The sequence below is a fragment of the Pleurodeles waltl genome, chromosome 7 (assembly GCF_031143425.1).
Source record: "Pleurodeles waltl isolate 20211129_DDA chromosome 7, aPleWal1.hap1.20221129, whole genome shotgun sequence".
In the NCBI taxonomy this organism is placed as follows: domain Eukaryota; kingdom Metazoa; phylum Chordata; class Amphibia; order Caudata; family Salamandridae; genus Pleurodeles; species Pleurodeles waltl.
Window position 1 is genome coordinate 1,032,026,343 of NC_090446.1, and position 16,449 is coordinate 1,032,042,791.

Consider the following 16,449-nt stretch of genomic DNA (forward strand, 5'->3'; position numbering starts at 1 on the left):
CAACCCGCCACAGACCCTCCCCCCTCAGGAAACACCAGCACAGCACCCACCCAGCGGGCCCATGCCACTGTCCCCAGGACACGTCAATCAGCAGTGTGTCCACCACTACAGGGACCCCAGGCAACCCCACAAACACAGGTCGATCAGGGACCTGGGGTCAGTGGCAGTGGGCACACGGTTCAGAGGACAGAGGCAAAGGACAACAGAGTAGCTGGGAGGACTGCTGTGAGGCAGGGGGAGGACAGGGCCAGGGAACCCACTCTCCAAGAGGCACTCACCAACATCCTGGGAGCATACCACCATTCCCAGGAGACCATGGGCCAGATACTCGCCATGTTGCAGGAGACCCAGCCGCTGCAGGAGGGACAGTACCTGGGGATCAGGGAGGACCTAAAAAACATCTACACCATCCTGGTCACCATTGCAGGGGTGCTGGCTGATATGGGCAACACCATGAGGGAGGCAGTGGCACAACAACGGGCCCCTGACACTAGCCACACCAAAGAACAGCCCTCCACCTCTGCCGGCGATAGTGGACAGGAGGCCCCGCCACAGGAACATCAGGCCACCAGCACCCCAACCCCGGTAGAAGGAGAACCACCCCGCAAATGGTCCCTGTGATCCAGGCAGAAGCCAGAGAACATTGCCAAGACTCCCGCCAGGAAATAGGACTCTCCTGATTGTCACCCTTCTGTCCCACTCTGTCACCCTGTCCACCTTGAACTGCCATTACTCCCCTTCCTATGCCCCATTGGACAATGCACCTGGGATACCAAGAGACTGGACTCTAACTGGACATTCCTCCACCATCACCCCAGCCCATTACACATCCCCCTCTACGTATGAGCGCTTAAATAAACACCCTTGGAACAAATACAAATATTGAGTCTGTCAAATAATTGAAATATCTATTAGTACAACATTCTGAAAACATTGCAAGTCATATGTACAGTTATGACCTTTAGTGGGCAGCAGTAAACGTACCAGGAGCCAGAGTGGGCCACAGAGATCTGAAAATAGAGATGCCAAAGGGTACAGTAAGTTGCCAAAGACATAGGGAAATCAGGCTGCCATGTACAATGTCCAACACAAAACTGAAAAGTAAAGTGAAGTTACAGTGTCTTACTTGTGTGTCACTGGAAGTACTGCAGTATGATATTACTTCTGTTGTCCACATCTTCTTCCTTTGCCTCCTCTTCCTCATTGTCTACAGGCTCCTCCGCTGCCACAAGACCATCTTCAGGCTCATCCTCCTGCAGAAAAGGCACCTGGCGTCTCAAGGCCAGGTTGTGCAACATGCAACATGCAACGATGATCTGGCACACCTTCTTGGGTGAGTTGTACAGGGATCCACCTGTCAGATGGAGGCACCGGAACCTGGCCTTCAGGAGGCCGAAGGTCCTCTCAATTATCCTCCTTGTTCGCCCATGTGCCTCATTGTAACATTCCTCTGCCCTTGTCCTGGCATTCCTCACTGGGGTCAGTAGCCATGAGAGGTTTGGGTAACCAGAGTCACCTGCAAATATTGAGGGACAACTGTCAGACACACACTAACCCTTAGGGAAAACCCCGTACCCAGACACCAATATGTACTGGGTGGGGACCTTGGGCTCACCTATTAGCCACACCCGGTGCCTCTGGAGTTGGCCAATCACATATTGGATGCTGCTATTCCTGAAGGTAAAGCTGTCATGCACAGAGCCAGGATACTTGGCATTCACATGGGAGATGTACTGGTCCGCCAAATACACCATCTGCACATTCATAGAGTGATAGCTTTCTCTCTTCCTGAACACTTGTTCATTTCTCTGGGGGAGGGGGCAAGTGCTACATGTGTACTATCTATGGCATCAATGATGTTGGGGATATGTCCCAGGGCATAAAAGTCAGCTTTCACTGTGGCCAGATCCTCCACCTGGGGTAATACAATGTAGCTGCGCATGTGTTTAAGCAGGACTGGCAACACTCTGGTCAACACGTTGGAGAACATTGGCTGAGACATCCCTGATGCCATGGCCACTGTTGTTTGGAAGGAACCACTTGCCAGGAAATGGAGCACTGACAGGACCTGCACTAGAGGGGGGATACCTGTGGGCTGGCGGATAGCTGACATCAGGTCTGGCTCCAATTGGGCACACAGTTCTTGGATTGTGGCCTGATCAAGTCTGTATGTTAGTATAATGTGTCTGTCCTTTATTGTCGCAAGGTCTGCCAGGGGTCTGTACACAGGAGGATGTCTTCATCTCATATTCATTCTCAGTGGTTGAAGCCTAGGGAGGAAAACGTGAGCAGAGGGTCATAGTCACACATCAATTGCAATAATGATGCATTTCTACATTTACAGAACCAGTATGTGAATCCGAGAGTCAGTTGCTGTGCCAATGTCTGCTGTGACGCAGTTAGGTGCCATGGCCTATGCCCCCCTGAAATGGCAGCTGTCGGACCTGTGAGGAGGGACAAATGGAAATGAGGTAATTCCACTGGCGTTGTGTGCCGTTGCAGTGGGCGGTCAATGACGCAGAGCAACTTTTCATTGCTTATCATTGGGCCCTATGGGTTCCAGGAGCCAATGGCGATGTACGCCGGCGGTGACTGTACACACCGCCGTGGACGTGACCGCCATTTTCCATCTGTTTACTTACTTGCTACCTGACCTTCAACAGTAGAGGACCTACACTGCAAGTGCTGCTGTGACCTGTGCCTGGAAGCGATAATGGCTCATGTGTCTGGGGAAAGGGTCCCTGCCTTCACTGCAGAGGAGTTGGAGAGACTGGTGGATGGGGTCCTGCCCCAGTACATGTTACTCTACCGTCCTTTAGACAAACAGGTGAGTACACTGTGAGCATGATGTGTGAGCCATGAATGTATGGAGTGCTGTGTATCTAAGCCACATGTAGGCGGGGGCTGAGGCGTCCTGGCCAGAGTGCTGCATGTACGGTGGTCAATGTATATGCGTCAGAGGATGGGAGGGATATGGTGGGCCATGAGTGTGACGGTCCGGACAGTTAACTAATTCCCTTATCTGCTGTCTTTTTCCTGCAGGTCAGCCCCATCAGAAAAAGAGTATTTAGCGTGCCATCCCCAAGGAGGTGCGGACCAGGGGTTTTTTGACAGGCAGAGCACCCACTGCCGCAAACGGTGGGAGGACCTGCGCCGCTGGACAAGGAAGACGGCGGAAGCCCAGCTGGGGCTGGCCTCCCAATGAGAAAGGGGCGCCCATCGTATCCTGACCCCCCCTGATGTTCCGCATCCTGGCGGTGGCCTATCCGGAGTTGGATGGGCGCTTGAGGGCATCACAGCAGCCACAAGAGGGTGAGTACAAAGTCTGATTCAGTACTTTGCACGCGTTAAGCCTTTACCTGGGTGGGGGATGTGGACTGTGGGTGCCCCTAGGCCAGGGCGAACTGGCAGGGTAGGTCCCTTGTTGGGCAGGCTCTGAAGCATTCCTACCCCCAATAGTGTTAGTGGGCATCTACTACTGGGCAGGGTCCTGTTGGTTTCAGGTGTGCAGCTAATGGCGTTAGGCAATGTACCTCATGGGTTGGTGACTAGCTTTGTAACTGGTAGTGCCTGGCGTAGTGCATAGGGCTTATCCCTGTGTGTTGTGTACGCCAACGGTAGTGTTGTTGCTGGCATTGACCATGTGTATCCTCTGTCTCTCCCCCCATTTTTGTTTTGTCACCCTGTCCTTGTGTGCATTAGCATCATCTGGCGGAGGAGCGGAGGCACCGGCGACGGAGGGATCTGCATCCCACATGGGCCTGGAGGCCGAATTCACCGACGGGGAGGGCACCAGTGGGACGGAAGGCGAGGGGAGCACCACGACAGGGACAGGAGGGGACACCACAGACAGCGACTGCTCCTCCGAAGGAAGCTCCCTGCCGGTGGCAGACACCTCTGTGCCCACCCCAACAACAGGTACAGCCACCACCAACCTACCAGCACCGCCCTCCCAGCACCCCTCAGCGTGTTTCCCCTGCCCGCTCACCCAGGAGGGTGGGCATCTCCTTCGCCCCAGGCACCTCAGGCCCTGCCCCCGTCAGCCCTGCTGCCTTCATTGAGGAGGCTATTGACCTCCTGAGATCCCGCACTGTTGGTCAGTCAACCATTCTGAATGCCATCCAGGGTGTCGAGAGGCAGTTGCAACAAACAAATGCATACCTGGAGGGCATTCACTCTGGTGTGGCGGCCGAACAGAGAGCATTTCAGGTTCTGGCCTCCTCACTGATGGCAGCCATTGTCCCTGTACCTAGCCTCCCCTCTCAAACTTCCTCTACCCAGTCCCAATCCCCTCAACACCAGCCTATCCCAAGCACACCTTCAGACCAGCATTCACCCAAATCAACACACAGAAGTGGCTCAGGCAAACACAAGCACCACACCTCATCTCACAGGCACTCACACAAGCACCGTCCCCATGCAGACACACCAACATCCACTGCCTCCACTGTGTCCCCCCCTCCTCTTCGTCCACCTCCCTTCCCGTAGCGTCTCCACTAACACTTGCATGCACTACATCCTCATCCACTACCTCCATCACCAGCACTCCCATCACTACACACCCCTCACTGGCAGTCACCACCCCCACATCCATGCACACGTCCCCTGTGTCCTCTCCCAGTGTCTGTGACCTCTCCTCCTGAAGTACACAAACGCAAGCACCCACCCACCAAAAAGCCATCCACTTCACAACAGCATCCAGCCCATGCACCTGCACCCAAACTTGGCAGACAGACACCTCCTACAACCACTCACTCTTCCTCCACTCCCAGACCTTCTCCCTCTTCCCGCCCCAGTGTCCCTAAGAGGATTTTCTTGGCAAACATTGACCTCTTCCACACTTTGACCTCCCCACTGTCCTTCCCCTCGGGCCAGAGTGGCCAAAACCCAGCCCAGCACCTCAGCCACCAAGTCACTGTGGTTCCTGCAGCTGTCAGAGGATCAAAGGGGCACCTGTCAGGCCAGCCAGTGTGCCACCAACCCCTGCCAAGGCAAAATCCATTCCGCCACCTGGCAAGGTGAAGAAGGGGTCAGCATCTAGCAAGGGGAAGGAGCCACAATGACCCAGCAAGGCCACCTCAAAGACTCCAGCTGCCAGACCCAAAGTGACACCAACATCTGCCAAGGTGAGGAAGGGACACAAAACACCAGGCAAGGCACTTCAGCCGTCCGAGGCTGCAGGTGAAGGCCTGGTGGCTACCAGCACAGCTGCCAGCACGGCCACCTGCACCGCGGCCAGCACCGCCAGCAGCCCAGCTGCTAGCACTACTGCAAGCACTGCCACCTGCACCACCACCTGCACTGTCGCAAGCACGACTACTGTGAGCAGCAGCAGCCCCAGTGGGCAGCCGTCCGAGGCTGCAGGAGAAGGGCTGGAGCCTTCCCCCACCACTGGCAGCACTGGCACCTGCACCACGGCCTGCACCTCCACCTGCACCGCTGCAAGCCCCGCCGCAAGCACCGCCACCTGCACCACTGACAGTAGCACCACTGCCATCAGCAGCAGCCCCAGTGGGCAGCCGTCCGAGGATGCAGGAGAGGGGCTGGAGCCTCCCTCCACCACTGGCAGCACCCCCACCAGCACTACCACCACTGTGCAGCTGTAGCCGGCGCCGGATGGACTCTAGCCCTGCCTCCATGGACTATCATGCATCCTGGTCACTGCAAATCTTGTGGCTCAGACACCCAGGTGAGGGACTGTGAACTGCCACACCCCTAGTGTTGCATCACTGGGCACAGAGCCCCCTCCAGAACCAGTGGAGAGATGCATCCACTCACCCTATCCTTGGCAGGATGAAGCACACTGGGCACAAAGTTCCCTCCAGAACCAGTGGAGAAATGCATCCACTCACCCTATCCTTGGCAGGATGAAGCACACTGGGCACCAAGCCCCCTACAGAATCAGTGGAGAAAGGCCTCCACTCATCCTATCCTTAGCAGGATGAAGCACACTGGACACAAAACCCCCTCCAGAATCAGTGGAGAGATGCATCAGCTCACCCTATCCTTGGCAGGATGAAGCACACTGGGCACCAAGCCCACTCCAGAACCAGTGGAGAAAGGCACCCACTCACCCTATCCTTGGCAGGATGAAGCACACTGGGCACAAAGCCCCCTCCAGAACCAGTGGAGAAAGGCATCCACTTGAGAGACTGTGGATTTGAACTCCCCAGGACCAGGCAGTGGGCAAACCACCCACTTGAGAGACTTGAGAGACTGTGGCTTTGAACTCCCCAGGACCAGGCAGTGGGCAAACCACCCACTTGAGAGACTTGAGAGACTGTGGCTTTGCACTTCCCAGGACATCGTTGTGGGCATGGAGCCCCTTCCAGGATCAGTGGCGTTGTCCCATCTTCCATCTGAAGTGCCCCCCCTTCCCGTCCCCCTGAGGTGCCTTTGTGTTTTCGACCTGATGCCCCTGCAGTGTTCTCTCTGTATTGAGGCAGGAGTCAAGAGTGGGCTTGACCTATGCGATATAGCCCTGTGGCACACAGACATTTTGAGTGGACAATGTACCGCTTTATGTACATATTGTATATATTGTAAATGCTGTTTTTGAATTTGTAACATATATCTGACTATTTCTAATATGACACTCATTTGACTCAATTCCTTTTGTCCTTGCGTTCTTCCAGAAGATTACAGGGTGTATATGTAATGTTGTTGCATGTGTTTGTGTGTATGGTGGGGGTGAGGGTGGGGGTGTTGCATGGTACGTGTGTGTGTCACTCTCTTTTTCCTACCCCCATACCCTGTGTGCTAGGTGCAGTACTCAACGTGGTCGTCACCGCCGCCGTTTGTACTCCTGGTAGATGAGAAGATATACCAACATCGATAACACCTGTAGTTCGGGCTCCATGGCGTCCTAGTTCTTTGTTGAGTGACGAGAGGTTTCCCTTCTGTGTACTGTTTCCGCTGTGCTTTTGATGGCGTTGGTACCACCCTGGAAAAGCTGGCGGATAGGCGGGTTGTAATGTCGTGGGCGGTACATTTTCTTCCACCTGGCTGTTGGCGGCGACTGTCGCGGTGTTTGTTGCTACTGCCGTGGCGGTCGGAGTGTTAAAGTGGCTGTCTGTGTTGGCGGTTTCCGCCGTGGTCGTGATTCCATTTTTTTTACCGCCTGCCTGTTGGCGGTGTTACCGCCGCTTTAACACCGACTGCCAGGGTTGTAAAGAGGGCCATAGTCTGACATTTAAGCTCTGTCTTTGAATTGGCAGTAACAAGATAAAACCATGCATTTCATTTCTAATTTACCTTCTGAACTGCAACATTTAGAGGATTTTATCAGTTGAACTGTATGTATTCAAAAGTGAATGCAGTTTGTTAAGACTGATTTTAAACTGAGTTTTCCATAAATACTGTGTGAGCTGCCTAATTCATTTGGTGGGGCCAAAGATTAATATAGGCTGACCCAGCCCTCAAATACCCCTGTTGGCTACAGCCGTGGGGAAGACAGTGTTTCCCGAGGAGAAGCCCCTTCCTGTGCATCTCACCCAAGTTTAGGGGATCTGTACTCCTTCCTATCCTGAAGGTATGCTACCCTTCAGTGGAGTACATATCTGAACATTTCTAGAGTGGAAAAGAGTATGCTTGGAGCTTGCTAACGCCCACATTCGTACAAGCTTGTGATCATTTTGTTATATTTGTGCTGGCAGCTTACCAGAGATTGCAAGTGCTTGGGAAAAGATGGCAACCTTCTTAAGCAGTTTGGCAGCATGTTATGGGCCAGCATGCTCACTGTGTGGTTAGGCATCCTTGCTGCTTAGACTGCAGTGTGGATTCTGTGCTCACAGTCAACCAAGGGGTTTCCTATGAGCCATGTGGAGCATGAATTGAGTCAATGGTAGGACCACATATTTCAGCAATAGGCGAAGGATGTTAAACTTGGGCTTTCTCTTTTTGTTCCAAACAAACGGTGTGAGTTTCTGGAAAGGGGCTTGGCAAGCTGTATAAACTACCCTTTTTAATATGGTCATCTGTCAAGAGAAATCTAGCAAAGGTTCTCAATCCAAGATGAAGTAGAGTGTCCTGTAGACGGATCCTGTGGTCAACTCCTGTTTGAATCATATATAAAGAGACATCTAAGTGATGGATGTGTTGTGATGTGTTAGTTTCTGTACTTTTTGTCATGTCTTTACCCAGTTGCTACTACTTCTGTTTCTGATTTTTGCTTCTTGCAGGTGGAAGTACTACTGGATGTACTTCTGGATGCCCCTGCTTCGTTTCTTGTCTCCTTCCACTTCCTTGATGTCAGAATGAGTTTGGTGCCTTGATATTGATTTCTGTGATAATCCTCTACTTTATCTTTTTTTCCTCTTATCTGTGATCCTCTGAAGGAGCCACTTGACATTTGCCATGAGTATTATTAAGTACAGCGTAGCAACATGATTAGTGGAGGAGGTGGACATGTTTCAATTTCCTCGGGTAATCAAGAGGGAAATTCAACAGATCTTCATAATGTACAGTCCTTGACACATTGTAACACCAATGACTCCTTGGGTTTGATTATTCTATGGAGCCTTCTAGAGCTTTGTACAAGAGTTACAATTATGGATTAAAATGTTGGTATCAAGCATACCTTGGTATTCCAAACTTTACATGACCCAGATTTTCCTGGAATTAAAATGATCTTAAGAGAATTTTTGTATTTCCTTAAAATGCATTTTGTCTTTCAGCTTGCACAGTTTAGTCAAGATCGATTAATGGTGGTTTAATGAATTGGTTGCCTTACACTGGCTGTACCCTGATGGGCTTTTCTGGCGCAGACCTGTACTGAGTAGAGGGCTCAGTTTAAGCACCTGCAGAGAGTAAAGTGAATTCATTTGACCTAATTTTTCTCTGAGTTGGTGGTTTATTTTCAGACAGTAAAGCTTAGAAACAGAAAGAGGCAACCTTGCTCAATGTTTATGAGCAATATAATTTGGACATAAAGCACTAAGAGAAATATCAGGTTAAATGAATTCATATTATGCACTGCATGCACACAAAACAGACACTTGGCTCAGCCCTGCATCAGCAAAATCCCATCATGATAATGCCCCTGGTTCTGTATTGACTTGAGCAGCGTCTCTAGTAACACATTCAGATGTTTGCTTAGAGGCAAATGATACTTTACTGCTAGAATTTAAGATGTGTGAACATCCTAACTTTGTATTTGACTGGGAATGGTTTGTATAATGTTTGGCAAGGTGGAATGCATATTTTGATGAATATATGACTTGCTTTCATCAATAGGCAGCTGAAACTACCTTGGTTGAAATTACTCAAATTACCCTTTTCAATGCGGTTTGAAAGGAGAAATTGAGGACAAATTAATCAGTTCGTAATGTCCTACTTCATTTTCTGAAAATATTAATTTAATGATGTTGATTGAGCACAGATTACAAGAGTGACGAAGGAAAGAAAGAAGGTTTCATTAGAATTCTTGTCTCAAGAAGAACCTTTGCAGGTAGGGACAGCTAGGTCTTCTGTAACAGTCAATGAGAAAGAGCATGAGTGAAAGGATGGACCGCATCTATGATGTGGTGATGCTGGACATACTGTATAATTCAGAGTTGTGCTGCACGAGCTCAGAAGAATGTCGGATGAAGCCAATCATCACCTGAAAATGACAAGAAAACAGGAGTATATTAGTTTCCTTATATGAGATCTCCCATGAATATTACTGATAAGTATTTTTACCTCCTACTGACTGTGATAAGAACAGAAAAGGAAAGGTCGTTATACCTATACCTCTGCACTGTTGGATTGTGGTGTCTGTTGAATGTTCATAGATCAGGACTGGGATACTAAAATTACTGTTTCAAAGAAAGTTAAGAAGACTTCTGGAGTGATTCAAACTGCTAGTGGCTTTCCTTTATTTTCAAGTCTGATATGACACGGGCCTTTCACATTGCTCATCGCATTTATAGACCATACTAAAGTATTATTTTTGTCATTATTACCTCTTCCCATTATTCTGTAATTTTTTTAATTCTTCGAATGAGCTGATTGTTAGTTGGCCTTCTCGAACAATAACTGTGTCATCATATTCGTGGCACGTTCCCTGTTATACTTCAAGAACCTATCGGTCACCCAGTGACAAGACAGAGGGCTCCATCAAATTTAGTTCAGGCCAATCTTTCTTTGGTGGCACTACTACTTGTTTAGTCCAGTTTTTGCTAGACCTAAAGTCTGTTGACTTCCCCCTCATAAGGATTTGATTACATCATACAAATCAAACCTAGTGCTGTTGTTACTTTTGGACATATTTGTTCCCTAAAAGAGAAAGGGTAGGAGATTCAGGATTTGCAGGAGAATTTGCAAAACAGTTTATTTGTACTATCTTTTTCAACTTGCTGCAGTACCATAGCTCTTTGCACCAAAGAAAAAGAGCAAGCCTTGTATTGATTGCAGAGGTTTAAATCAGATTCCCATCATAGTTATCTTCTACCTCTTTTAAAGGGCATCTTGGCGTCAATTGAGAAAGAACAAGTCTTTACTATATGATTTACAAAGTGCTTATTATCTGTTGCACATAAAGGAAGGTAAAAGTGGAAAATGACTTTCCACAGACAATTTGAGCATTTTTAATATTGTGTAATACTGTTTTGATTGGGCAACGCACCCACCATTTTTTAAACATTTTATCAGAGTATCCAGCAGTTCACAATTTTGCGATTCACAAAATAATTGCAAAATCAATTAAGGAGTGCGAAGACCACAAGATTTAATACACTGGCCGCAAAAAAAGAAAACTAGTTTCTCTGCAGTGAAAACTAAATGTTTCACACTCTCAGAGAACTTTGTATACTTCAGTTAGTTAATGACTCTTGACAGAATTACCGCCTGGATCCAGCCATGAATAATAAATAGCTGCTTCCTTTTTCAGAGCATTTGAACCAAGCAGAGAGCCAGGAGCACGACAAGAGGGTTTAAAAGGTCACCCTCAGGACAAACAAGCATTTGCAGTGCAATGGGTCTCGCATTTCGTCGAGTTACAGCTATTAGCATTGTAAACTCCTAACCGGGCTTTTCTTGCCACATTAAATGAAAACAAAATGAGCGTGATCATGCTGTGTAAAACCCAATGCTATCGCGCTGCAAAATAAAGAGACAAAGTAGTCCAGAAACCATACGGAAAACATGGGGCCTCGTATGTTTCCAGTAGTTTACCAGTGCCCTCGAGGAGGGATAAACACCGGAAAAGGCATGACGTATGCATGCCTTTCAACAAATTAAAACACACAGATTTTAAAAGGCAAGTCCATGAGCCAATGAAAGTTACTGACGTAACATGGGTGTGGTTAAAATCCCCCTAAAGAGAGATTAGAAGAGGGACGGAGCACTTTGCGCTCGCCCCTAAAAAATAAAGGACTTGAGGCTTAATAGAACAGCACAGTGCTGAGAAAGGAACAGCACTTAATGTTAACATGTGAATGCTTTGACATTAATACTTCACATTATAGCACTGCACAGAGAATATTTATTAAAAGTGACTTTTTAAACACGAATGTAGAACTATTCCTGCTCTAGCACCCCCCATGATGACAGTGTCATTAGTGAACTAAGAGGCAGGACAGATTTCATGTGAATTCTGCATGTGGCCCAGATTCTTGTAGACAAAGCAACATTACAATCTATCAGTGGCGGCCTGCTGTTTTAACAGGGAGGGGGGGCGGGCGGTAAGCACACTCACACTTTCACACACACGCATGCACGCACATCCATTAACAACACTAATCAACATTCAAACATACACGCACGCACCAAACATTCATTTAAAACAATCACACACACACACACACACTTACCTTCAGCCTCAGAGGTCCTAGGAAGGTTGGGACTGCTGCCTTCCCTCATTGGCTGACCTTAGGTCAGCCAATGAGGGAAGGCAGCAGTCCAAGACTCGTCAAAGAGTGGGATGGGGTCAGTGAGATTGCTGACCCCATCCCACTCTGTGATGAAGTGTCACTGATTGACACTCGCCCTGGGCGCTTCAGGGCTTAAACCTGAAGCGCCCAGGTCGAAGTCAATGGATGACGCTTCCCTCGTCACCCGGGGGAGGGCCTGGACGCACCTTTGCTGAGCCGAGGAGGTCACGCACATTGGAGCTGTGACCTCTTCAGCCCAGCAAAGTTCAGCTCAGGCAGCCAGGAGTCTGCGCAAATCGCGCATGTCTGCTCCTGGCTGCCTTACCGGAACATGAAGAGTGCTAGTCAGGCTGACCTTTGCTAAGCCTGACAGACACTCTTAATGAGGGCAAAAGGTGGGGGGCGTGGCCCCTCCGCCCTAAAGGACAGGCTGTTTCTGCAATATATTAAATCAAGCACAATAGTTTTTTCTACAGCTGGTATTCTGAACTCATATATTTGATGGTGCTTTGATTTCTGAAAGTGAAGAAATAGGAGAATCAGTCAAATAAAATATTTGCCTAAGATCACACAATTTGGTTAAGCGAGGAAGCCGCAATTAGTCCAGATATTTTGGTTCCACCTTGTACAAATTTGCTACTAAATGTCTCTCCTTTTCATTTCAAAGGTTACTGTTCTGTTTTACTCCTTGGTGCATGAGGATAGACGCAAGTGGTGGGTAGACGCAAGTGGTAGGCAGAAGACATGTGAAAGCTTGGCTTGTCATTGGGCTTGAGGTTTGAACAGGACCTTGAACCAGAGCCAGGCTTCAGGCTCGATCCCGGTTTGAACTTTCAGTGGCTCAACCACCTCTATACGTAGGTATCAGTCTGTTGTGGGAGAGAATGAGTAATCAAAGCGGGAAATGAGTGACCAAGACAAGGGTCACTGCACCAGAGCCCTCTCCTCCTGCAGAGAGGGCTCTGAGAGGTGTTGGGAGGAGAACGAGGGATGCTGCAAGAGTGTAAGTGCACCTTTACTTCTACTCATGCATGGACAAGTGCAAGGAATGTAATGAGCTCCTACGGGAAAGCAGGGGGTGCTATGAGTGCAGGGAAGTAACTGAGGGATGCAGGGTGCTCCTCATTGGAGTGTTGTGTGCTTGCATAGAATTAATGGAGAGATGAGAGTGAGGGGCTTAGGGAACTCCTGTAGTGAGTGTTGTGATGGGTTCATGGAGCTCCTGGAGGGAGAGAGGGATGGTTGCAGAGTGCTGCTTCTGAGAGGTGAGCGAGTGGTGCAAGGAGCACCTTTAGTGAGGTTGTGATGTGTGCAGGGAGCTCGTGCAGTGAAGGAGTGTTGTAAGTCTTTGCAGGGAGGAGAGTGAGGAGTGCAGTGCCTGCTGTACAGTGGAGAGTGAAGTGGTGTGAGCTCTTGCAGGGAACACTTTGAGCATGCAGTAGAGTCCCTGAGGGGTGTAGTTATGATTTTGAGCCAGTTATGTGCTGAAAAAGTAACACAAACCTGGTCTAAGACCCATATAGATCTAGGCCCAGGTGTTTTAGCACACAGTAACTTGAGAAGTTAAGCACTTGTGGCTTAATTTTTAGGTTTTCTAGCAGGTTATCAGCTTAAATCTTAGCAGAATCAGTTCAGGTTTTCACCATCCTGATGTGGATAAAATAAACGACAACAGCAAACAAACACTATCAGATATATTAAACATGCCCATACCAAGGTGGAATCGTCTGATGAAATAGTGTCCAATAATTTAAGGTTGAAAAGCAATGATTGCAAGTTAAATATATTGGCAGAATAATGCTGCAAGAAGTGCAATTGTGTGCTGCACAATTTACATTTTTGTGCTGCAATATTTGCTAATCTATGCGGCAAAATCCTGAGGGGTATGTTTTATGGATTAAATGTTTTCTGATATCTTGAATCAAGTTTACATTGCTGTATTGTGATTTTTTAGCCTAAGGTATTCTGGGTGTTGTAGTCTTGTGGTGCATTCATTGAACTAATTAGACTAACACCTGACATCAGTGATTTTTAGGTGAAAAGTTTAGGACTGGAGGCAGTGTCTGTACTCTCCTGAGCAGAATGGTCACCGAGTTTTTCGATCTGGCACAGGATTATTTTCAGAATTCACACAAATGTTTCTGCTGCCTTTCCCTCATGGTAAAAAATGGATAACAATAGCATGATCAGGAGTAAGGGTCTATAACAATCTTCAACTATTGACTGCAACAACTTTCTATGATAAGTATTAAAGTAATACAACCATCACATTGGAGTTCTGTCACCTGTTGGCTGTTTTTGACAGGAGACACCTTTATATGTCAAAATTAGGCATGTAGTGTGTGTATAAAGTTGCTGTGAGTTTATAGTCACATTAAGTGAAGCATGTTGTGTTTAGGTGGTCAACAGCATTTCAAGTACTAACACCTTAGATGAAACATAAAAACTAAGAGTGGGCGTAGCTGATGTAATTCAGTGTAGCTTAACCATGCAGAATTACATAAGAATTCTGCAAGATTACGCATAATAGCACAAGAAGAGTCATTCTACATTTAGCAAAAACCCTTTGCATTCAAAATGGATGTGAGGATGCATTTTGCACAAGGAAATAGCTCTAAATGCAAAAGAACATGAATAGGGAGTGCGAGCAGCCGCTCATGCTCGCAAATGTGCTCTTGGGGGTAGGAATTTTCCACCAATTTACTCCCAGCATTTAGTGCTATTTTCTTAACAGAAACTGCACCCTCGCCTCCAAAATGTACACGAGGATGCATTTCACACTAAGAAATATTGGTAAATGTAGCAGAACACAAATACCAAGGGTGAGCGTCCACTCATGCTTGCTAAATGTGCTCTTGTGCTAAGATTTTCCCCCAACTTACTCTTAATTACGTGAGCAGGAATAATCAAGAAATTACTGAAAGTACTCTGATTACTCAGGAGTAATTGATATTCCACATGGGCCTAATAAAAACAGCATTCAAGAAGTATTTTGTTATTGTTTCACCTATTATTTTGAAATCTTGCTATCATTGTTCACATGTGATGAATAATTTTTCTCATAAAGCTTGCTTGGGAGCTCTCAGCAGAGGCATGCGCTGCAATGCAAATAGCACTTCTTTTCAGAAACAATACAGAAGCAGAGAGCGACACTGGCAGAATCACTGTGCATGCTAAGTGGCACCATGAGATATGCATGAGGATCATCGCTTGCTGCATGAAGAAGCCGATTTGTGCTCATCTGGGGACAATTCCTCATCTGGGTCTCGCCGCTCCACACACAGCCTCCCTGATTCTTGGCAGAAAGTCAGGCTTGCATGATTGATAGCAAATGATACCCTTGTATTCGGTTGGCAAAAGGTAGATTGGTTGGCAAGTTTGGGGTGTTACAGTGACATCAGCATTGACTGGTCATCCATGATGGACACCTGCTTATCTAACTGAAAGCCAGGAGACATGGCACCTAATACAGGCTGTGTGATCCTGGAAAAGTCAGTTTATCTATATGCACGACATTTTCCATAGATGCCACAACTGGGCGTGGTTAGAGGTTGCTGAGCTCCAGTAACAGTTCTATAGTAATCAAAACTGGTTAGGGCATTAGATTCTCATTTTGTTCAGAGTTTGTTGTCAAGCTGAATGCCATACTACTTCTCTCATTCATTTAACGATCTCCTCCTATGCCACTCGCCAGGCCATCGCAAGACTTGGTCAGTGACTAGATGGTCATTTTGAAATTCACCACAGAAGCAGCACTGCAGTACACGTGTTTGGAAACCCTCTCTAAAAGAGTATCTTGACGCAGGACCCGTATGTAGCCTTAGGGTGACCTGCCAGTGATAGATCATCGTTTATCTGTTGTCCCCGTAGAGATCACACTGGTGTATGTAAGCAGTGGAGCAAGTTTAGGTACCCAAGAGGAGGCTGCAGTTCAGAACAGCGCCTCATACCCGAAAGGTGCCTCTGAAAGCCTTTCCGGACTAACAGATACCCACATACATTAGGTTGTCCTGTAGTTTCCCACTTCGCCTCCCCAACTCAAAAACTCCTTAAATGCACCCTTGTCATTGCAGGATCCAGGATAGAAAAGATCAATCATCTCTGAATTTACTGTGTCATTGGAAAAGGTGGAATATGTCACTAATCTGACCTTCTGTCCACAGCCGGGAACATTCGATATTCTTGACTATGGGATGAACCGCGCAACAGATCCCAACCTGATTAAGGTAAACAGGTAAGTCACAATGTTTTTCATGATTTTAATCCTCAATTTCACTGTTTTGAACCAATTTTTGCACGTTGGATTGCTTTTTGAATGTTCTTACTGCACTTAAAGACGCATTTATCTGATATATTTGCAACGTCAACGATTGATAATGTGATATTAGTGTCTATGCCACGTGAAGTTATAAAGCTAATACACTGTCAAGATTATTCACCAGATTCTGTTCCTTGTAGGGGGTGCTCTGCAGTTCTCAGGTGCTGATTCTCCTTGTGAACCATGATTCAGTAAACTAGGACTATAGTGATAAAACAAGACCGGAAGCAGCTTTGACGCTGCGGGATAGCTCTGGTCAAGCACTGATGGCCAAGTTTG

General features: G+C 47.6%; 1 protein-coding gene across 1 annotated transcript in view; it reads left to right on the forward strand.

Moving 5' to 3' along the window:
* RGS9 (regulator of G protein signaling 9) overlaps window positions 1–16,449 on the forward strand; it is a 707,657-nt gene that overhangs the window by 381,803 nt on the left and 309,405 nt on the right. Inside the window, exon 9 of the mRNA XM_069199876.1 lies at window positions 16,016–16,078. Coding sequence (XP_069055977.1) covers window positions 16,016–16,078 — 63 coding nt within the window. The remainder of the gene's footprint in view (window positions 1–16,015; window positions 16,079–16,449) is intronic.